This window comes from Bidens hawaiensis, unplaced genomic scaffold, assembly GCF_021521415.1.
Source record: "Bidens hawaiensis isolate Kalapana, Puna unplaced genomic scaffold, B.hawaiensis_p1.1 tig00036037_1, whole genome shotgun sequence".
In the NCBI taxonomy this organism is placed as follows: Eukaryota; Viridiplantae; Streptophyta; class Magnoliopsida; order Asterales; family Asteraceae; genus Bidens; species Bidens hawaiensis.
Window position 1 is genome coordinate 87,333 of NW_027505394.1, and position 24,167 is coordinate 111,499.

At 34.6% G+C, this 24,167-nt stretch overlaps 2 protein-coding genes across 4 annotated transcripts; one reads left to right on the forward strand and one right to left on the reverse strand.

The window, feature by feature from the left end:
• Positions 1-6,909: 6,909 nt before the first annotated feature.
• Positions 6,910-9,073, forward strand: LOC143612920 (CBL-interacting protein kinase 18-like). Of its 2 annotated transcripts, XM_077086778.1 has the most exons (2): positions 6,910-8,279; positions 8,352-9,073. In XM_077086778.1, the coding sequence occupies exons 1-2, from the start codon at positions 7,503-7,505 to the stop codon at positions 8,838-8,840; spliced, it is 1,266 nt and encodes a 421-aa protein (XP_076942893.1). In that variant the 5' UTR covers positions 6,910-7,502; the 3' UTR covers positions 8,841-9,073. The 2 variants fall into 2 exon arrangements, with proteins under 2 accessions (XP_076942893.1, XP_076942892.1); XM_077086777.1 differs by having other exon boundaries at positions 6,910-9,073.
• Positions 9,074-11,430: 2,357 nt separating this feature from the next.
• Positions 11,431-22,359, reverse strand: LOC143612917 (uncharacterized). 2 transcript variants are annotated; one of them, XM_077086774.1, is made up of 12 exons: positions 22,234-22,359; positions 22,015-22,179; positions 21,735-21,912; positions 21,338-21,406; positions 21,158-21,254; positions 20,615-20,717; positions 20,311-20,533; positions 20,111-20,224; positions 19,701-19,832; positions 19,548-19,628; positions 11,823-11,939; positions 11,431-11,730 (listed from the first exon to the last, which is right to left on the reverse strand). In XM_077086774.1, exons 4-12 carry the CDS (start codon positions 21,347-21,349, stop codon positions 11,644-11,646), a joined length of 966 nt encoding a protein of 321 aa, XP_076942889.1. In that variant the 5' UTR covers positions 21,350-21,406; positions 21,735-21,912; positions 22,015-22,179; positions 22,234-22,359; the 3' UTR covers positions 11,431-11,643. The 2 variants fall into 2 exon arrangements, with proteins under 2 accessions (XP_076942889.1, XP_076942888.1); XM_077086773.1 differs by having other exon boundaries at positions 21,735-21,932.
• Positions 22,360-24,167: the final 1,808 nt, after the last annotated feature.

A 24,167-nucleotide genomic window follows, 5' to 3' on the forward strand; every position in this document is an offset into this window, starting at 1 on the left:
GCTGAGTTTACTTGGGAACGAGAAGACGAGATGAAGGAAAAGTACCCGCATTTGTTATTACGGATTCATCTTAATTTCGGGACGAGATTTCTTAAAGTAGGGAAGACCGTAACATTTGTCACTTTTCGGTTTAACTTGCATTTGTATTTGTATTAAACACCCGACCCTTTTTGATCTTTCGGATTCGCCGTTATTAATAAAATGTTGGATTTTATGTTCGCTTATGTTTCACAAATGTCGGGTTAAGAAAACATCCTTTTCGGTACGTTAAAACACCTCTTTATGGCTAAAAATGACTTAAAACAAACTTAAATGACTAATTGTGTCAAACACCTCTTGTTAGTTTGACCATTTTTAACCAATGAAATGCAAGTTACCTCTTATGTGTAAACCATACTTTGCCCACTATAAAAACAAGCCCCATACATCCATTTTGGTTGCTCCTTCTTTTCCAAATTCTCTCAATCTAAGATCCAAGTATTTTTTCCTTCAAGTTCTTAATAGTTTGACTTCTCAAGGTCAAGCTAATACTAATCTTATTTCTAACTAATTCTTGTTGATTAAAGCTTGATGTTGCAACATATATATAATATACACCCCTTGTTTCATTAGGCTTTCACTTCTTCGGTCACGGTCGGTTGAAGTGTTGTGCTATAAGGCAAGGCTACATGGAGGACTATTATAGTCCTTGATATATACTTAACTTATGCTTTAGTTTATGCTTTAACCAAGTGTGTAGTTCTATTAAGAAGAACCCCGACGTCCGTTAAGCGAGTGTTTGGTATTTAATAAAATTAATGAGTTGATTAAAGATTATCACTTTAATAGTGTCTTGTGTTCATGGGCAATCCGTTGCATCACGGCATGTTCCGTCGCCTTTGATCGGGGTATGACAAAACATAACTTGTTTGTTATACAGGCTATGTCTTTGTTTTGACGATAGCAATCTAAATGAAGGTGTTATGTTATTGATTTTATTACATGCAAGTGTGTTATGCTAACGTTAGCCAAATCAGCGTAATCAAATAGAAGTCACAATAAAACATTGCTTTGCTCTGGTGAAGGTAACTACGTAATCAAGGAAGAAAGGAACATGTTTGCAAAAAACTCAAATAACCATTAAAGAGATTAATACATACATGGAAAAGTGTCTTCTAGTAATCGCGACACAATCACAATCATGGCCCAATGCAAGATAACTAAGAAACAACAGTGGCAAACACAATGAATCATAACCATGTCTCCTAAGGACACCTAAAAAAGAGAAAACAAATTTAAATAACATAATAATACTAAAAAAATCTTTTTTGAAAGAAGTTGAGTTTTCTCTTCTGAGCAGGCATTTGGGTTTAGGTGGCGGTGAACTTGACAATACCATCCCTACCTCCTGCTCAAGGGATCCACAGTAAGCAAAACAAAAAAACACAATCGTCTATGTTTCAGCAAACACGTAAATCTAACTATCTATATAACTGTTTAACATAAAATCCTACGTTTCACTCTCAGGTCCCCCCCCCCTTACCTCAAACGCCATTGCGTGATTACCAGTGCCGGTTTGACCTAAAGCATATTCTTTCGTAGAAGATATTTCTCATGATGTTCCATTTGTAAAATGAAATCAGAAGCAGTATTTCTCATTTTTGAAATCAGAAGCAATATTAAAATGAGATGATTTTCAATATTTCTCATGATGCTCCATTTGTTAGCCATTTCATCTTAATCCACACATCTTATATTTATGACTTTATCTATTTTTCAAGTATATATCTAGGGCATCTAAGAAGAAAATTGTCTAGAGCCTACACCATAAAATTTACAACAATATTGAAATTTACAACTAAATTCAGCCAATTAAGCTTTCAAGTCTACTGCAGTCATCAGAGAGGTTAATTGGTCAATCCACCATGGAAATCCATAAAGTCCACATGCAAAACAGTCTAAAACGTGTAAAAATTGTAATGGTGTTTTCAATTGAAGTGGAGAGGAAAAACATATGAGCATGAGTTATAAATTCAATAGCTTGTATGATAACAAATCAATCTTCAGCTAAATGTTTGAATGATATGGCAGTCAATATTTCTTCCTGCATATACATGTGTAAATTTAATAATAATAATAATAATAATAATAATAATAATAAAAACAACTTATGTCATTTGACTCTATCAAAAACATACCTGACAATAATGTGGTCTTTCACCATATGCTTCAAATGGAGGGGCGTGTGCCCATCTCCTTAGGCGTTTGCATCCCCAATTGACAGACAGCCTCATACTTTGACCTTCAGTTAACTTTCATAATCACTGATCTTCCTCCAAGAACATGGCATAGGTTTCTCAATAGCTCTATATCCCTCTCCTCGTACTGGGATACACATAATTGAATAGTTGTAAACCAATTTTAGTCACATGTCCCAACAGTTAGTAAATAACAATCAAATCATCCACAATCAAGAGAAAATATCCAAAATCTCATCACATGCATATTAATGCGTGGCATGAAGTTGTGAAGTGGAACCCTCATAATTGGCAACATGCTTGCATCAAGCAACAAACTATTCAAGGTCCTTATGAATTAAAATCGTCTTGTCTCCTATGCGTTTTCTTTAATCGATAATCAACATCAAGAATCGATTTCAAAGATCAGTCAATAAAAACGCAAGAAGCAAAAATCAGTGTAACAAAACGTTGTGGGAACTATAAATATGGTTTACCTTCACAAGAAAATTGGTCGTTTTATCTCTACCTCAAATTTTGTATAAACTGTGATTTGAGTACCAAATTATAATGATCAGTTGGCATTCATTATTCAAACCAAAACCGTTTTGTATCAATTGATAACACACCATTGATTATACACAAACCCTAGAATTCAAACCACGATGAACGAAACTCGCAAAAACCCTAAGACACCGCCTGGGTTTTGTTTTAACTTTTTGTAGTGGCCCAAAATCATACTGATCATACAAACTTCCCGGTAAAATACTTACACAAGCTCCAAGATCCAATAAAGCCCTATCTAATTTAAAATCACCTATTTGTATTGAAATAATAGGTGTTCCTGGATCTTGAAGTTTCGGGGGAAGGGTACCCATCAAAACGGCGTTCACATTAGCTGTTGAATCAAGTTGTTTAGGAAACTTGTGACGTCGCTTGTGGGTACTTAACTCTTCTAAACACTGCCATTTTGATGACCGTCGGTCGAGTCAATCAAAAACCTAATTATTCTAAATAGTTAGAGTAAGTAGGGTATCGTATCACAAGGAGTACGTGGTCAATGCAATTCGTGTAACAGATTTAATATTATGAACTGATAGGTTTTAATGCTGATCACACAAGCAATTAAAGTGAGTTTATAGAACTAAGCAACAACGAATAAGCGAGTTGTAAACAGTTAACAAAGCAAATCACACCCGGGAATTCAAGTAAGCAACCAAACAGTATCTCATGCAACCTAACAGATTTATTATTAACTATTAACTGAAAACTGATCAACCAAACAAACCTTAGACGTCAACAATTACTTTACACACGGCACTAGTTATCAAACAGTCCTAGCCAGTGTGACTCAGTTAAGGGTAATTGTACGTTTTATCTTATTCAATCTAACCAAACAGTTATATGACTAATTATTTAGCAACTGGTAACAGATCGTTCAGACCAACGTAAACCTAGACCAACCGAACACACAGAAATACCAAACATCAATAATCATATATTAATCATCAATAACAAAACATAAGTATTCTTAATCACAAGAGAAAAACTGTAAAGGGTTACAAACTATACATCCCGAGTGCGATTCTAGGAGATTAGCCGAGCCTAGACATCATTGAATCTTCGATATGGATGATAGAAATCATATGTAGGGTCTTGACACGAGCTAGGATAGTGGAAATCGCCTTCTTGGACTGCTGGAATCGCCTCTTGGTCGTCAAAAACGAAGTTAGGGTTATGTGTTGATGAAAGCGAAGATATAACCTAAAATTCCTGTCTGCACTCCCGTCGCGGTATGCGACGGGGTCTTCTATGGCCCATCGCGTACCGCAATTGACCAAGTCAAAGCTTCATTTACGTCCCATCGCGGTACGCGATGGGACCCTCAACACACCCATCGCGTACCGTGATGGGTTCTGCTACAGCCAACTTCAACAAATGTCATTGTTTCGCGTATTGGACATCCCGGGTCTTCATTCCGTGTCACAACAGGTTCATATTGAATACTTTAACGCCTGTGACCTGAAATCCAATAATACACGTATGAAGTATCGATAGTTCTAGAATAAACAGTTAAAACTAAATAATAAACGAACTAAAACATATACAAATTAACCGACCATCAGATTTGTTTCAGATTCATTGCTTATTGTTAGAATATAACCAATAAACTGATTAATCAGGCAATACATACCTTCTAAATCGTAATGCTACTTCTTGATCAGTTCTTGTGAATCGATATTAGGTTAAGTCGAGATGAAAATCGATGATATTAGAAATCGAATGAGAAAGAAAAAGCAGAGAAGCAGACGGCGAGGGAGATGAAGGCCGCTTTAGGGTTTGTTGAGTGAGAACAAATGATGGGATAACTCATATTCATATGTTATAACCCGTTTCATAAAATTGAACCTGTTAGATCAAAACCGGGTCAAATCAATGAGAAGCCTTCATTCAGAAATCAAGCAATCTGGTGGCTTTTGAGATTGGGGGAGCAACCTGAGAGCGACACGTAGGATTTTATGGTAGACAATTATATAGATAGTTAGATATAATTACACTAAAAATCATTGCATTTTCTCACTGCTGTTTAATTAAATAATGCATTTCATTATATTTATTCTCTCTTCTACTCACAACCACTTTAAAAAAATATTAGAAAATTATACGGTATGTATAGTGAATTTCCAAATTTAACTTTACCATATAACATTTTCTCTCATAACCAATCATATAATTCACAAATCTCTCTCACATTATTTTAGGGAACGGATTGAGAATCCTCTAAGGGCTTTGATAGAATTGTCGGTTTTCATCACAAATTTATTTTGTATTTTCGAACGGTATTTATTACAAACTGCAGTGTTGTAAAAGTCAGTCAACTCGACCTTGAAATCAACATGTACTCAAAACTCGAAGGAATTCCAAAACAGTTTTTTACAACTTGGTCAACAACTCGAATTATTGCAGTATTGATTATCAGTTTAACTTCCATTTTTAGTTGGCCTTCCGCTTTAATGGTATGAGGATGATGGTTAAGACTCATGATCCTTGAGTAACTTGATTCAAGGGAATTTCTAACATGGTAAGTTTCTTTTTTATTGGCATTCTTGGATGAGAGTCCGTTGAACGGTTGAGATCTAACACTCGGATATTGAGAATGGTTCCAAAAGCTTTTCAAAAAAAAAGTTTTACTAACTTTTATTAAAAATTTAAAGTATTAAACCACTTTTATCGGTGATCTATTGTTAGGTTGGTCACCAATAAGACAACAGTTGAAGTAATTAAAAAAAATAAAAAAGAAATGCACACCAACCTAAGTTGGCAACATGGTTTGTGACACGCAACTTGGGTTTCAACCCACACTAGTGATTCTCATGCCACATGTCATAAAATAATTGGTTACAATTAAAACTTAACTACTGATTTCTCATAATAATTTAATTACTTAAATAACTTGTAATACTTAACTTCAAAACAAAATATAAATACATAGTATATCTTAACTTTTTTTTATGAACATCTCGATATAAGCATTACTAAAACTGACTAATTTCAAAATATTTATGATCTTTTTATTGTAGTTACGATACAAAATTATTGGTTTGTAAACTTATTATTTTTTAAAAAATGTTTTTTTTTTATTTTAAAAAATCACAAATCATATTTTTATTTAATAAAAAAAGTTGTTTAGATTGGGCTGTGAATGAGAGTGTAAATTTGAATTAAGTTAGTTTGAAAGAAGATAAATTGTTTTTTTTTATTTTCGTTTGGTTGAGTTGGGTTTGGTTGAGTTGAAATTATATTGGGTTAACCTACGAGCCACGTAGCATTTTGAATTACAGTCTCCAAGTTACGGTCCCTGCACCAGTCATCTTCATTCGTTCAATCCATCCATCCTACCGACACGTGTCACTTAAATAATAAGATGATCCGAGTCCCGGTATTTGTTCTTGTTCTTCGGATCTGACAGAGGAAATATTACGTTACCGGTTTCTGGATCCGATCTCATCGTTCATCTCTAATTTACGCCTCTGATTCTCGCTTCAAATAGGTAACGGCTACTTTTGATCTTGTGATTTTTTTTTTTAAATTAAATCGATGATGAAATGTTGAATGCAAAAATGTTTGTTTGTAGCAGCTGTTGCAGATGATAATGCGTGTTCGGTTCAATTTTGCAATAGGTATCACAATTTTGTCTTCTTCATATTATCACTTGCTCCATGTACAATGTTGTGATTTTGTATATGAATAATTTTGTTTTCTTCATATTTGATTGAAAATAACAAGGTTGTTTTGTTGGTGGCTAGGGCATAGGCTAGCTTTCATTAAGGCTCGATGGGTAATTACAACACAAAATAAGTGCCACATTCACAATTACAAGAAAATCAAAAGCCTAACAAAAATATTAGCCCTATATACATACAATATGAATGTCTTCTGAATTTTGATTAGGGCATCTGATTCTTGATTATGCTGCGTAATTAGGTACTTGTTTAGACACGATAATATACCTGTTTAGTAAAAAAGTACACTATGTAATTTATACGTTTTAAAAAATAATTATTATTATTATTTGGAGGCTAGAGTTCATCATTTATCCTTCTTGATACATAAGACATGTAGCTGCCACCCTCAAACCACCAAAGCCAGGTGTTTCACGAGTTGTTTTCATGTTTGAATTTGATACTTATGCACATCACTGTTTATCTGCTTAGTTTAAACAACTTGAATCTGCGTATTTGATTTCTCTCGCAAATAATCAGATCATTAAAGGAATATACTTGTTTAAAGTGATTATTAGTGTTTGAACTTTGATATCCACCAGTTACATCAATTCGTGAACTTTAATTAGTAAATTTGAATCGATAGCAACCGTGTATAAGATTACATTCAGATCAGTGATAAATGTGGTTAAGTTTTCATCATTGTTAAAAAGTTGACACTCAAATTATTTCATTTTCATGCAGAAGTTTACATATAGCAACTGTCAACGACCTGGGAATGCGGAATGGTGTGTTTAAACGTTGGTAAATCCTTCACCGAAACCTGCACGGTTTCAAGCGGATATGGTCTACTTTTATTTCTTGATGAAACTGGATTAGACTATCAAAACACCTTCACTCATCATGCTCAAATGCACAATCAGTCTGCAATTTGTGGGCTTAAAGTCGTGTTAAAACACGAGCTTGTTGAAGACGGTTAGTTCACCAGTTCTAGATAAGTTACTGGCAGGTAAGAAGAATAAGGTAAGTTAGTAGCACTTAACTAGCTTTTAATTTTAGAAAAATGGAGAATATGGAAAATGTGTTGATGCAAAAGTATGAATTCGGGAAAATGCTTGGTCAAGGTAACTTTGCTAAAGTTTATCATGCACGAAACTTGGAATCGGGACAAAATATATCGGTTAAAGTGATTGACAAAGAAAAGGTTTTGAAAGTAGGGCTGATTGACCAGACGAAACGAGAGATATCTGTTATGCGAATGGTTAGACACCCGAATATCATTCAACTTTATGAAGTTATGGCCACCAAAAACAAGATTTATTTTGCGATGGAATATGCCAAAGGTGGTGAGCTTTTTGATAGGGTGGTTAAAGGACGGTTAAAAGAAGACATTGCTAGAAAGTATTTTCAGCAGTTAATATTAGCAGTTGACTTTTGTCACAGTCGATGCGTTTATCACCGCGACTTAAAACCCGAAAACCTGTTGTTAGACGAGTATGGAAACTTAAAAGTTACTGATTTTGGATTAAGTGTTCATCAATCATGTACACATTTAGATGGGTTACTTCACACAACATGTGGCACTCCTGCCTATGTGGCGCCTGAAGTGATTAGTAGGAGAGGATATGATGGTGCTAAATCTGACATTTGGTCTTGTGGGGTGGTTTTGTTTGTTCTGTTGACCGGTCAACTTCCGTTTAAGGACTCGAATATCATGCAGTTGTATAAAAAGATTAGCCGGGCTGAATATAAATGTCCGAGTTCGCTTCCACCCGACGTTCGTAAGCTGCTAAAACGAATTCTTGACCCGAACCCGATTACTAGGATATCCATGAAAAAGGTCATGGAAAATTCTTGGTTTAAAGAAGGATTAGGCACGCATTCGGATCATACTGATGTCACCATGGAAAAGATTATGGAAAATTCTTTGTTTAAAGAAGGATTAGACTTGCATTCGGGTCATGTTGATGTGACACCTTATATTGACCCGAAAAAGCACGAGTTGACTAAAGTTTCTAGCTTTAATGCTTTTGATATCATATCTCTGTCAACCAGATTTGATTTATCGGGTTTGTTTGTTGAAAATGATGAAAAGGATGAAGTGAAGTTTACCTCGTTAAAACCTGCACTGGATATAATATCCAAAATGGAAGAAATCGCGTCGAGTTTAAAGATGGAGGTTGGTATGAACAAAGGAGGGTTATTAAAGTTTAAAAAAGCAAGTGAAAGTAGAAACAGTCTATTGTTGATTGATGTGGAGATATTTGAAATTACTTCTTGTTTTCATTTGGTAGAGGTGAAGAAATCGGGTGGTGATGCGTTTGACTATCGGGAAATGATGAAAAATGATATTAAACCGGCTCTCCAAGGGATCGTTTCGTGTGGCATGAGGAGTAAGTAATCTAGTAAGTCTACTAAATTTGATTTTTTTTTTGGCATCTTTTATCATTTAATGTTATTAGCCTATTTTAAGGATCATTTTTAACTTGTGTTGTGAGACATGAAGGTTAGATTTGTTTTGAATGGGTCATGATTTTTCATTATCTATGATTATCTATTTGTGGTTTCATGTTAAAATAGATTGAAACATGATTTAAACTGGTAATGTTCCCATACCAGGTTACTCATTACCCTTTGAACACAGTATCAGTGTTTCTTAAAACTACATGTTGGGATTCCTAGGTATATCCTTTACTATTCTAACTTTTCAATCAATCAATCAATCATGCCCAGTAAAATCCCACCGACAGCAAAGCTATAAGTAGGGTCTGGGGAGGGTGGGATGTAGGCACACCGTACCTCTATCCAAAGGAATAAAGAGGTGGCTTCCAGAGAGACCCTCGGCTCTAAGTACATATGTATGAAGCAAAATAAAGGAAAACACCGATACTTTTATATCATTACTATTCTAACTTTTATATAATTTTATTACAATTAGAAATATTTAAATCAAATATGTTTTTTCAAGGACAAAGGAACATAAATAATAACAGAAAATGTTTTCATTTATGTACCCGAACCCGAGAATTTTTTAATGATTTGATATCCGGTTCCATACTTGAAAACCCATCCGGGAGGTTTTGGGTATAGAGTTTTCTGTTTTTTCCCATACTCAAAAACCTGTACTATGAACTCAACTTAAACTTTTTACCGGTGAGACTGAAGCGTAATTTCTTGTCTAGAAGACGTTTGGTTGGAGTAAAAGAAAAGTAAACTAGTTAATAAAGCAAGGTTTTATTGAGAACTGGACCACATATTTTGATTCAGTATGGCCCTGTTTCATTTTGGCTTACCATTTTACAAGTTGCGATGCATCTTAACCTAGTCTCAAATTATGGCATTACATCGCGAGACACTTTTTTTTTCACGTATCGATATAATTAAACAACAAAATTATTACAATAATATGAAACAGTATCGCTTCCCATTTGCACAACTTTACTCATGACAACTAAGGCCATTGAGTTTCTTAAAGCTATATTTTTTTTCTGTCGCAGTTCTCAATTCATTAACTCACCCATGAAATAAAAAGGAAAAAGCATTTGGAAAGTAGAAATATATGTATCTTTTTCATAAAGGGTAGTAACTTTTCTCATCATAACTTTTTTTAACCATCATTCAAGATATAATTAAACTTTCTGAAAATATGTAATATTTAATATAACCTAAACATAGAGTTTTGTTCAGTTTTTCTGTACTTGTTGAAAACTAAGTTAATATCCAACATAATTTTGTTCTAGTTTTAAAAATGATTTTAATAAACACTATACTTTTTTAACTAATGTAGTCAGTTTTCAAAAGATTCTTGGCAAGTTTCATAAAACAAATCAACAATATTGCTACAGTAAAACTGTGCAAGTCGGTGTATATTTCATCACATGGAAGAGGGTCAAGAATGAACAACCGAGAAGTACAAAGGATGAACTGAATAAAGAGTTTAAAGATGAAGAAAAATCTTAAAAGTTTAATGGTTAAATTGTCATATGTTATCAGAGATAGGGTATAAATTATTATAATAGATTTATAGTGTATTGTAATTTCTTGGTTCAAGCTTTCATTTGAGTTAACAAATAACAAGAGACTTGTGGAAGTTCCACAAAATCGTTGTGTTCGTTGTTACTTTGATAAAATTATTTCCGTTGGTTAGTTAAGAATTTAGTGACGGATAACTACTCTTAGCCATCCGGTCATACTAGCTGTGGATGTAGCTTCGACTATGAATCATCATCTAGAGTCCGCGTGCAGAATGAGAATCAAATAAATGTTTTAACATCTTTAGCACTAGAAAAGGAAGACCAAGACATTTGGGACAATGCTAAAAGCAACAACAGGAGCTTTCAATGTTTAAGAAGCGTTCACATCCCATCATTTTGGAACAATTTTACCTTTTGTGTAGACTAAGTGAGTTGATAAATACTGAACGCAAAAGTACGAGTTTGCAGGTTTAATTATGGTTAGAACATACAATGATCTTTCTTTCAAATCTACTTTGTATAAGTCATACATTAATTACAAGAATGAATTATGTAGTTATGACATTATAGAGTTGTGAATTTATATACGGAACAGACACATGCTATAAAGAGTTAATGGATCCTAACTTTCGCCTATTGACCGAGATTAATCCCACTCAAAAAATATTTACAGACGGTTCCAACTTTAAACACAATATTCCTCCTGCATCATATATTAAAACATTCAAAAATGAGCTTCAAAAAATATATGCTTTGTTAAAACGATCAGGTTTCTTATACCATAACATAGATAAATGAGAAATGAGCATGAAGTTTATATTATTAATTTAACTATTTTATTAAGATTGCATAATTTAAAAATATTAATACGCAACAAAAATATTAAAACAAAAATGTCAGATTAAATGTCCTTGTTTTTTGTCAGCCAGCAAAAAACTTGTCTTGTTTGGATTCATGCGCCTGGCAATCTAGCATGATATTCAGGTTGGCACTGCGTACAATTAGTTACGCACACAGTAACACAAGCACAGTGACACAGTTACGCAAGCACGGTTACGCACGTGAGTGAGAGAAAGAGCAATGCTTTGCACAGTTCACCTAAAAGTTGATATGCTAATCCGAACTATCGAATTCGGAACATTACTTTGTTATTTTGAGATCAAATCATATGAATCATGAATAGCTATGAAACAACATATTACAACTAATGTGATAAAACAATACAAAATTTTACGAGGACGTGACATTTTGGGACTTTGCAAGTTGTGTTTGTCGGCGTCCCAAGTGCAATCCTGTAATTACCCATAAAATGCAGACCTGATAACAAAAAGAAAAAAAACGGCATACTAAGTTTTATTTATTTATTTATTAAAAGCATAATAAAGTAATAAGTGATAGAACGTGCATACAGGCAAAGCATAAAGAGAAATGTGGGTTATTTTGCCATCAAGGGTGGTATGAAGTAATTTGTACATCCCAGCTGCAGTAGCATCTCCAAACCTTTGAACAAGAACATCTATGCAAACCTATACAAAATATTATGTATATTGTGGTCAAGAAACATAAGTGTAATTTGAATAGAGGTCATAATTTTGACTTGTTTATGAATAAGTCAGCTTCAGGTTAGGTTTTATCTTTAAAAGGTCAAACAAGTCAAATCAAATAAATTAGCTAAATTGAAACACCTCATTTTGGGTTTTAATACGACACACTAACTATTTTAGTAATAAGAAAAATTAGACTAGTAGTTGAAGAATTAATCACTCATCATCAAAGTATAGGGGTCGTAGGGTAATTAGTTAAAATTATGTTTAAGTTATACTTAAACATGTATGTAAAGTCTAGGGTCTAGATGTGTCAAATTGGAAGATTGTAACTTCCATGAAATAACTTCCATGTACACATGTCAAGTTATGATTGGTCTATGGTCTATAAATAGGGTCAACAATTGTACGTTTAAATCATTCAATCCAAGTTCAAGTTATTCAGTAAAGATTATTGTTCATATAATCTTGTTCATCTTGTTTCTATATCAATTCATAATCAAAGATCCAGTTTGGGCCAACAATTGGTATAAGAGCTTCAAGGATTTCTCTAATTAATTAGTTTGAACATCGTAAAGTGCTGGTGACTTCCGGCAGTGGATTGAAGGCAACGTTTTGTTTTTAGACATTACGTTTGAAGTGGCGGTGATTTCCAGTTTCAAAAATTTCAACAAATAAGCATTTAAATTTGTTGTGGACAGTGGTGCGATATTCTGGTGGTATAAAAAAAAAGGCGTCGGCACAAAGTTTCCGGCGGGGTAATCGGAAGTCAAGAAGGCATCGTGGTATTTGTGTTAGCGGGCTATTATCAATCTGACGATATCCGGTAAACAAAGGCAGACACAATGTTGGTTCGATCAAGTGCATATACGAACCAGAAGCCGAGGTTGAAGATCAAAGTTGATCGATTCCAACAAAAAGAAGTTCTTGTTGAAGGACTAAACCGAAGGAAAATACAAGAGCTGATTCGGTTTTGTCAGTACGTATAACACGTTTTTCAGAAAACAAAATTCGATTAGAAGATAATCGAGGTTGATTGAAGGAAGTATATTCGCAGGTTTCAGTTAATACAAATTCAAGTTTGCAAACTATTGTCCTGAATCATTGTATTTTAGTATATAGAACCAGAAGGTTTGTCTATACAAGGAGTGTGAAAACCGTAGCCAGTCAAGGTGAAATTTATACGATTTGAAAGGATGTCAGATTCGGAGACTCCTCCGGATAACAACGCACTAGCGACACACAAAGGGGTAGGATCGGTATCCCATTATCAATTCCCAATTTTAAAATCTACAAATTATACAGTTTGGGCAATTCAAATCAAGATAATTCTTGAAGCGAATGGATTATGGGAAGCGATTGAACCTACTGAAACTACGCAAAGAGATCTTTGAAGGGACAAGGCAACAAATGTGTACATGTATCAAACGATACCAGAAGCTGTCATTTTGCAAGTAGCAAGTTGCAAAACGACAAGGGAAGTGTGGGAAGCGTTGAGAAAAAGACATGCCGGTGTTGAACGAGTAGAGAAAGCTCGTTAACAATCTTTAATGGTGGAATTCCAAATGATACAAATGAAGGAGGATGAGTCAATAGACACCTTCATGGAAAGGATTAACACGTCACTAAAGCTAGTGAATTGGGAAAATCCTTGGATGAACCTATGCTTGTACAGAAACTCTTAGAATCTGTACCAGACCAGTTTATCCAGATTGTTGCGTCAATAGAACAAAGTACCGACATAGATGAAGTCTCAATCGACGAAATAGTTGGGAAATTGAAGACTTATGAAGAGCGGATAAAGCTCAAGAGAAGAAGCCCCGGAGACGGTCAGGATAGGTTGTTGTACACACACCACGACAACAACTTAGGCCGAGAAAAGCGATTTGAAGATCGTGGACAAGGAAAGTTTAGCCAATCAAGAGAAAGATGGCAGGATAAGAAGTATCCTAAGGAAGAAGGCTCGTCAAGCAGACCTAGAACGAACAAGAAATGGAAGAAGTCAGACAAAAGCAAGGTCAGATGTCATAAGTGTAAGAAACTTGGACACTTTCAGATAGAATGTCCACAAAGGAATGTTGGTGAAGCACAGTCAAACTTGGTGCAAGAAGACGAGGAACCAACAATGTTAATGGCAATTATCGTGGATGATAGTGAAAAAGTCTTGTTGAACGAGGATGAAGTCCAACCCAGAAAGCACACTTCAACAGAGGAAAGTCTATGGTACTTAGACAACGGTGCAAGTAATCACATGACCGGAGTGAGGAGTCACTTCAAAGAGATTGATGAAGCAATCAGTAGTCGTGTTCGATTTGGAGACGGATCATACGTAGAGATCAAAGGAAGAGGCTCTATATTGTTGGAATGTAAGAATCAAGAACAAAGGATCATATCCGATGTATACTACATTCCAAATCTCAAGAACAGAGATCGGGTGTAAGGTGGTCATGGAAGGAAATCGTCTGCAAATATATGATCACAAGAACCTGTTATTCAGGGTAGAAAGGTCCAAGAACAGGTTGTACAATGTCAAGCTAAAGATAGCAACACCCGTATGTCTTCTAGCAAACATGGATGATGAAGCATAGATGTGGCACGCAAGGTTATGTCATTTAAACTTTGATTCAATCAAAGATATGACTCGAAAGAATATGGTTCAAGGAGTTCCAGAAGTTAAGCACACAGGACAAATTTGTGATGTTTGTGTAACACGAAAACACAATAGAGATCCATTTCCAAATAAGGCTAAGTTCAGGTCTTTAAAACCATTAGACTTAGTCTATGAAGATCTTTGTGGTCCTATATCCCCATCAACACATTCGGGAAAGAAGTACATATTCCTACTTGTAGACGATTGTACTCGCATGTGGGTTTATTTCTCGAAGGATGAAGCATTTGAGTTATTCAAGGAATTCAAAGAAAAGGTGGAGTCAGAATTACAAACCAAGCTAAGGATGCTGTGGACTGATAGAGGAGGAGAATTCACGTCAAATGAATTTAATAAGTATTGCAAGGGAAAAGGCATTGCAAGGCAATTGACAACACCTTACTCGCCACAACAAAATGGAGTAGTTGAACGAAGAAACAGGACGATGTTATCTACTACTCGGAGCATGCTTAAGGCAATGAAGATGCCTCAGAATTTCTTTCTGGGGAGAAGCAGTTAGGCACGCAATATTCGTAGTTCCAACGAAAGCTCTATTGGATAAAACACCGTACGAAGCACTAACTGGAAGGAAGCCGCATCTAGGAGACTTGAAGATTTTTGGTTGCACGGTATATGCCAAGGTAATATCATCTCACTTGAAGAAATTAGATGATAGGAGCACGCCTATGGTTTACTTAGGTGTGGAAAAAGGATCGAAAGCATATAGATTATATGATCCGGTAAAAGAAAAGATTTGTGTAAGTCGTTATGCTAAGTTCGTGAAGAAGAAATCTTGGAATTAGGATAGTTATATCAAAGAGAAGGGTACATCAGAGAAGCATTTGACAAGTTTTGTCATCGAAGGATTTGATGAAATTCAAACAGTACCGGTTAATTCCAAGATTCACGAAGACAGCAACCATGAAGGAGAAGTTGGTAATCAAAACTCTCATGTTATCCCTCCAACATACTCCTATAAACCTATATCAGATGAAGAAGAAGAGGTTCATGAGACGAGACGACTAGGAGTTCTCATCACAAGTTTGATCATACTCCTAAACGAGGTTTTAGGAGAATATCACAAGTGCAAGAGGATGCACCAACAAGACGATTAAACATAGATGAGTTGGAAGAACTTATGATTGTGGAAGAAGAACCACGCAATTACAAGGAAGCATCTACCGATGAGAGATGGATTGATGCAATGAAGGTTGAATTAGATTCACTCAATAAGAACAACACTTGGAAATTGACTACTTTTCCAAGTAATCATAAGGCAATTGGTCTGAAGTGGGTGTTCAAAACGAAGAAGGATGCTAAGGGAAATATTGTGAAATACAAGGCAAGGCTAGTAGCAAAAGGTTACGTTCAAGAACATGGTATAGATTTCGATGAAGTATTTACACCAGTTGCACGTATCGAAACTGTTCGATTAATCTTAAGCCTTGGCAGCCCATCATGGTTGGGAAGTACATCATCTTGATGTAAAGTCAGCATTCTTAAATGGAGAATTGAAAGAAGAGGTCTATGTATCAAAACCTGAGGGTTTCATAGAGCCTAAGAATGCGGGAAAGGTATACAAGCTTACTAAAGCGTTGTATGGTCTAAGACAAGCACATGTATGAAGTTAGATCAAACCTTGAAGTCGTTGAACTTCAAAAAATGCAATCTAGAACAAGCAGTGTATACAAAGAAGACGAAGAATTATACATTGGTAATCGGAGTCTATGTTGATGACTATTAATTGGAGTCTATGTTGATGACTTAATAGTCACAGACACTCCAAAGAAGGAAATTGACTTGTTTAAGTCCTAAATGACCGATCTTGGATTGCTGGCATATTATCTAGGGATTGAAGTTACCCAAGTCGGGGGTGAGATTGCAATAAAGCAGACAGGATATATCAATAAAATCCTGGAAGTTAGTGATATGGGTAACAGTAATGAAACTAAGATTCCCATGGATCCGAGAACAAAGTTAACCAAGACTAAGGGAGGCACACCTGTAGACTGTACTCAATACAGAAGTCTAATCGGTAGCCTAAGGTACTTGTTGCATACAAGGCCTGACTTATGTTACTCAGTGGGATTACTAAGTAGATTCATGCAAGAACCTATGGGTCATCACTTGAAAGCTGTTAAGCAAGTGATACACTACATCAAAGGAACAAAGGAGCATGGAATCATCTACAAAAAAGGAGGCTGCAAGATAATTGGTTATAGTGATAGTAGTTATGGTGTCAACACAGACAAAGGAAAAGGAACTATTGGGCTCGTATTCTACTTTGGGGAATCTCCTATAACATGGTGTACACAGAAGCAACAAATGGTTGCATTATCGTCATGTGAATCATAATTCATGGCAGCAGCAACAGCAGCAGCATGTTAAGCTCTATGGTTAAAGTGCTTACTTGGAGAATTAACTGGCTGGAAGGAAGAGAAGATAACTGCTGCCTTGATCTTTCTTTGTCTCGAACCCCATACCCCTATAATAATGGTAGAGTAAGGTACAAGGAAACACTACCAATACCTACTCGGATCAGGCTGAAGCTATTGTTGCATCTCTAGCTTCTGAAGGGAACACGCTTTTTCGACCGCGGGGTGGTATGATTGTCGGGCCCTCCTCGTTCCGCCCACTGGCCTCCATCTCTTTCTGCTGATTCCGACAACCAGCAATAGCGTTTATGAAGAATCCAGTGTTTCATGGAAGGAGCAAACATATTGACACATGTTATCATTTCAATAGAGAGTGTGTGGAAGACAGACACATCAATGTGAAGCGTATTAGCGGTGAATTACAAAAGGCGGATTATCTGACAAAGGCACTCGCAAGACTCAAGTTTGCAACTATGAGGTAAATGCTCGGTGTTCAAGATCTACGACAAGAAGGCGATCGTGATTAAGGGGGTGAATGAAGAATTAATCACTCGTCATCAAAGTATCGGGGTCGTAGGGTAATTAGTTAAAATTATGTTGAAGTTATACTTAAAACATGTATGTAAAGTGTAGGGTCTAGATGTGTCAATTGGAAGATTGTAACTTCCATATACACATGTCAAGTTATGATTGGTCTATGAAATCTATAAATAGGGCCAACAATTGTACGTTTAAATCATTCAATCCAAGTTCAAGTTATTCAATAAAGATTATTGTTCATATCATTTTGTTTCTAAATCAATTCATAATCAAAGATCTAGTTTGGGCCAACAATAGTGAGATAATGCAATTTCTATTATCATATTTATTTTACACGCTAGTTATTTACTGAAAAACAAAAATTACATCATTTTGGAAAAAGGTGGTTCAGGGTAGGGTTGTTCAAAAAGCTTGCTCGAGATTGGCATATTTTTATTAGATTCTTTTGGCCCGTTTATCAATAAGTCGATTTCTTCGGTTAAGACTTATCTATAATGAACAAAACAAGTAAAATCAGCTAAATTAGCTAAAAAATGAAGCATGCTTGGTTTTGTGCTTATATGATGAAACTAATTATTTTACTTAGAAAAATTAGAACAGCAGTGAAATATGCAATTTCTTAATCATATTTTACCTAATCTATACTATATATAATACATCAAACAAGGGCAAATTAAGACACTCATTTTTAAGTAATTTACAACACTTAAAGCATGAGGTACATATGTTAGTAAGGGTAAACTCGTCTTTTAAACACAAATCATTCAACTTACAAGTTTGGTCCCTCATCTTTAACCATATTATGTTTTTAATTTAAGTTGTAAACTAACTTCCCACCCATGATTTTTACACGACTATAGCCTTTTCAAACGTTAATATTTTTATAAAAAAATTACACCATAAAAACGAGCATTTTATTTTCTTTAATTTGGATATGATATTGTTATAATATTTTTATTTTAGATAAATTAATATGTTACGTAGGGGTATTTAGTGTCGATTTTGATGGTTTTTAAGTTAAACTTGTGAGTCCAACTGTAAATACTGATTTTTTTTGTCGTCCAAAACCAAACTCAACCATTGAAAGTTGAAACCGAATTGTTACTAATGGCATGGTTCTAGTTTGGTTTCACAGTTTAAACTTTAACAATAAATTTAGTTTAAAATAATTATTAATTTAAATGTACCATCAATTTTAACTAAACACCAACATAATATGATACTTGAGAGGATCATAATTAAAAAATGATAATTTTAGCCACATAAATGGTAAATATTAATGGAAGATCTAGGACGTGAAATAATAACAAAGATCAAAATGAATCATACTGCAATTAGGTTAATTTGAAGTTGTATAGCCAAGTTATTTGTAATAAAAAGATTATGTTCAATTAAATTTTAACTATATCTAATATATTACAAAACATATCTAATAATTAATAATAAAAAACATTAAAATGCATTCCACATTTATAGTCTGGTCTGGTTTCATATGGCCGGTTGCTAGTATAAACCGCGAACCAACCGTTCACTACGTTTTGAAAATTTTGAAACCGACCAACAAACCGAAAGAAAAAAAAGAAAAAGAAAAAAGAAGTCAAACCAATGACCGGTTTAAACGATTTCAAGGTTTTAACCGAACCATAAACACTTATATTTGTTACGTGATTAACAGGTTCAAACACCCGCTGCATTGCGCGGGCACCCGTCTAGTCGTTATTGATGTAGCTTATACTTTCTGCATTATGTGTATGCTAAATATATTAATATTTTTTTTGTTTTTATATTTATCAATACATGTCAAAAAATACAAAATTTAAAAAAAAAATAAGTTTTTTTAAAAAATAAACTAGTTGGCTTGAACTCAACATTTCAACGTATTAAGATAAACGAGTCCTCCCAAGGCCGTCTCGACTCTTTTACAACCCTATTTCAGGGATAAACCCAGCTCTACATGTTTTGACTTGGACCAATTGTTTTGACATGTAACCAAATTGACTTTTTTGGGGAAGGGGGGAGGGGGGGTACCTTTGCTTTGTATTTCTCGTCCTGTGAGACGACAGTAAACAACAACTCTCTTCCTGGCCGAGTTACAACATAGGTTACCACCTGCAAAACAATTATCATGGATATAAGCTAAAAGAACAAATCTATATCTTCAAATAAAATAAGCAAGCGAACCTTCCGAACAGTCTCTGAGATAGCAACTGCCACATAAGTCGGCGAAACTGCAATTGCAACTGAATTCAGAAGCGCAGTCAACGGTGCAGCACAAAGAGCAGCAGTAATACCAGCGACGGTAAGAATTCGCCCCTGAATTCAAAGCCGAAAATATGAGCATTAATGACAATAACAATAAACACTAAACAATTAACAATTACCCAGTACCCGTACCCGTACCCCAATACCAATAACAATAACAATAGTTAAAGAAAGAACATGATAGTATATATATACATATATATATATATATATATCTATATATATCTTACCCTCCTCAGACCCTACCATAGCTTTGCTATTGGTGGGATATACTGAGTACGATGATGATGATGATGATATATATATATATATATATTAATTTGAGATACCGTTAAAGTAAGCTGTCCAGCTAGAATAAAAACAGCAATAAAACTATTAATCTGTGCAAATAATCGTCTTCTTCCAGTGGGAGTGATAACAGTTGAAGCAATAACCGTTACTTTCTGCACATGAACATAACCATATAAACCAACATAAAAAATAGATGGCATGGCGATTATGCCATATGTACGAAAACACTTTTTTTTACCTGAAAATAGAAGAATGAAGATGTGACTGCACTTAACCACAAGAACAATGACACACACAACAAATAATTTGATAACCATATAAGCCAAAATCCATCCAATAAAGCCCAAAACCGAGGCGTTGCAGAGTCAACCATTGACTTTGAAGCAGTTGGTAATGATTCTTTGTGATCATGTACATCTACCTCATTAATCTCATCCTGTGGGTCAACTTCTTCAGTCTTTCTGAAAAACAAAACAAAAACAAAAAAAAGATTTAAAGAAAGTGCAGATTGTAAGCAAGTAATAAAAAACTAAAATAATAACCTGAGAGGACGTAGCCCTTCAGAAGAATTAGATAAATCCTTATTAATCATTTTGGATGATTGTGCAGCAAATTCCATCATCAGGGCAGCAAATAGCAGGAGATCTGGCATAGCGAGAGGTCAACATTAGTCAACCGTGTTGAATTGCTGAACCCAAGCACGACCTATTTGTATTTCTATCAAAGACTTCAACCCTAATCCGAAATAAAACTTCTTTTTATCCAAACAAGAGATAAATTACTCTGATATTTTAATTCGTATTAATTAATTAGTTATGAGAAAAAATTGAACTAAAACTACAAGGATAATATTTTATTTAAAATAATTTTTTAAATAAAATTTTGTCGATTTAAACAAACAATTAATAATTCATTTATTTATGGTAGGAACTGAAGCGTATAGAAAGAAAAAAGAAAGTAAAAGGTTCAGTGATAAATCAATTTCTTAATGTTAAAACGAAAGTAATTGAAGAAAACAAAATTTGGGGGTCAACCCGTTTTTTTTTTAAAACGGGTCAACCTGAACATAAAGAGAGGACACATACATGGTCCCAGCCAGGCCATTCCTGTGGCAAACAAAGAACCGAAAAGCTGACCAAAAGTCGCACCCGCACCAACAAACCCAAACAGTCTTGAACCTGACTGAACACAGGATGGAATTAAAGCACGCATGCATGCATGACCACCGTAGCAAATATACACTTGCAACACGGGATAACACTTACCTCATTGTCCATGACGTCAGCGACTCTCGCCCACGTTGAAGATATAGTTATAAGATTTAACAGAGCAACCTGAAAGTAACAGAAAATTACTTTTAAAATCTTTTTTGTTTTCATTAGTTGATTATTGTGAGTTCAAATTGTAATAATCAGTTTTCAAAATTTGTGTTTATTTACGAGCTTATTTATTTAGGTTCAAATAATCAGTTGTGTACAAAGTGCAGACCAAATTGATTATCAAAAAGAAAGAAAATAAATTACCTAAATAATCATGTAGGTAAATGCAAATAAATTTTACTACTTGATTATCTTATTCTGATTATTGAAAAAGATCACTTTCCAAACGGGTGTAAAAAAACAGAAAAGTATTAACCAAATATCAAAAGGAACAGTGTGTTACCCATAAAAAGAAGCAGATTCTGACAGAAATGTAAAACCATCCATGCTTATCCCAATCAGCAGGCTTTGAAGATTGAGTTTGAACCTTTAAATCATCTTTTATGGTTGGTAATAATGTATTTTCAGGTGAAGAGAGGAGCCATAATAAAAAAAACAAGACAAGACTTGCACTGAAAAACCTGTATATTAAGACCAAAGCCTGAAAGAAACTTATTATTATTATTATTATTATTATTATTATTATTATTAATTACAGTACAAATAAATAATAAGATAGATACCTTAGGTTTCGGAAGATTGGGCAAAGAGAAGATGAGGGTGGAAAGAGGGGCAGCAATGAGAGTTAGGATCAAGGACCCGAAAAAGAGTCCGGGTATGCTACCGATACCTAGTGAGATGGCGCCTTCGTCTCGTAAAGGCAAAACCACAAAATAACCACTCAAAACCTGCAAATCAAATAATAATAATAATAATAATAGGAATTACTCGTTTGAACTTACGAAGAAGAAAGTGGAGGTGGAGTAGACAACGTTGTGGGTTTCGTGAGGATGGATCTTCAGGAAAAACGATAGCAAGGATTCCATCATCATCTTCTTCCAGATTCAGATTCCAATCGTGGACTTTTTTTAGCAGTCTTCCCCAAAAATATAACAACAAGAAATGAAATCGAACAACACTAGTTTTTTTAAAGCGTAACAAAATTAAAGAGAGAAAATAATACAACACTGCCAACACTTTTTCCATAGCTTTTTTTATTCCTAATTGCAAAAAACTTATTTTCGTTAAGAATCTTTCTATTCTTATACTTATCAAAAAAAATAAATAAACATCATACCACTATGCTATTAACTCATGGGTAATACTTTTTCTATCTAACTTTCGTTTCAGAAATGGATGGATTCCAAGAGAAATAAAATTTTTCACACAATCGGTTTATTTTCTTCCCATCATTATTTTTCGTGAGAATTCCTTTACCCGTAACCTTTCAACCATTCTCATCACTACCAAAGACAACTACTAGGCCTTTATATTTCTCTTCAAAATTCATCAATGACCTCTTATCACAGGTCATGTGCCTGGAACATCCACTATCCATGTACCACACATCTTCAACATCCATGAATTGTTCTTACACAATAAGAGAAAACTGATTAACGTTTGAGAGAAACACAAACAGGCGTGTTTCCTCTTCATTTCTAGGGTTACAAAATCCCCTCAGTCAACTTCTTCATACACATCTTCTTCTATTTCAATCTCTTCGCAAAATCATAAGCATATTCAGGTTTGCTATCACCATTCACAATAGCATCATTCATCCTCTCTTCAAGAGTTTTCTTTTTGACCTAATTGAATCCTTTAGGATCCTTTCCATGGCTCATCAGAATGTTATCAAATTTCCTTTCATCATTTATTTGGGTTTCTTTATTATACAGACTTGACAACCTTTTCACTCTTTGAAGGTTTTTTGTGCCTGTCATGTCTTCTTGACAACTTTCTTCACCTTCTTTGGTTTCATAACCTCTTGATTCACAACCTTCTCTTTCTTGGCATACTTTACATGTTCTTTCTTTGAATTAATAACAATCTTCCTTCTCAATCTGCTTTGCCTTTTTCAAGATAAGCATTATATTTCTTCTTGTAAAGACCAAAGTCTTAATCAAACTTCTTAGAATTTGGCCAATCAAGTGATTTTGAGTCATTTTTATACCAACATGAATTTGTATGATGTCCATAAATGTCACAAAATTTGCACCAAACTTTCCCATAATATCCCAAATCTTCACTTGAACTTGTGCTTCCCCATTTCTTAAACCTATCACTTGGTCTTGGCTTTTTCACACCAATTGTCTTTTGATGACTAAATATATTCTTGTAGTTCACTTGAATAGGGGATGAGAAATTCACTTTCTCTTGTTGTTGTTGTTTGCTGCCCCTTTTGAAATTGTCTTTATGTGGTGATTTGTACTTGCCACTACTTTTTACATACCAAATTAGACTTGGTATGCCCTTTTTTGACAAATTTTGAGGATCACCACATTATCAAATATAGCATGATTGGATTAAACATGACATATTTGAGTATAATCTTGATCCTTCTTGGGTGATATGTTCTTGTTACTTGAACCAGATTACTTTGTCTTGATTTGGTTTGTAATTTTCATCTTTGAACTTTTTATCATTATTTTGAGAACACTTGCAACTGGAATAACTTGAACAATGGTTGCCATATTCTCTTGAGGTATTATTTCCAATATCACTTGATTCCTCATCACTTCTCTTCTTATTTGAGTAGTTTGATTCCTCGTCATTTAAGAAATCAAACTTTGTTTCACTAAGTCCGTTTCAGATAATGCAAACTCTCCTTCATTGTTCACAACTACATTTTCATTGTTCTTGACAAACTCTTTCTTATCTTCAAAAACAGTTTTGAACT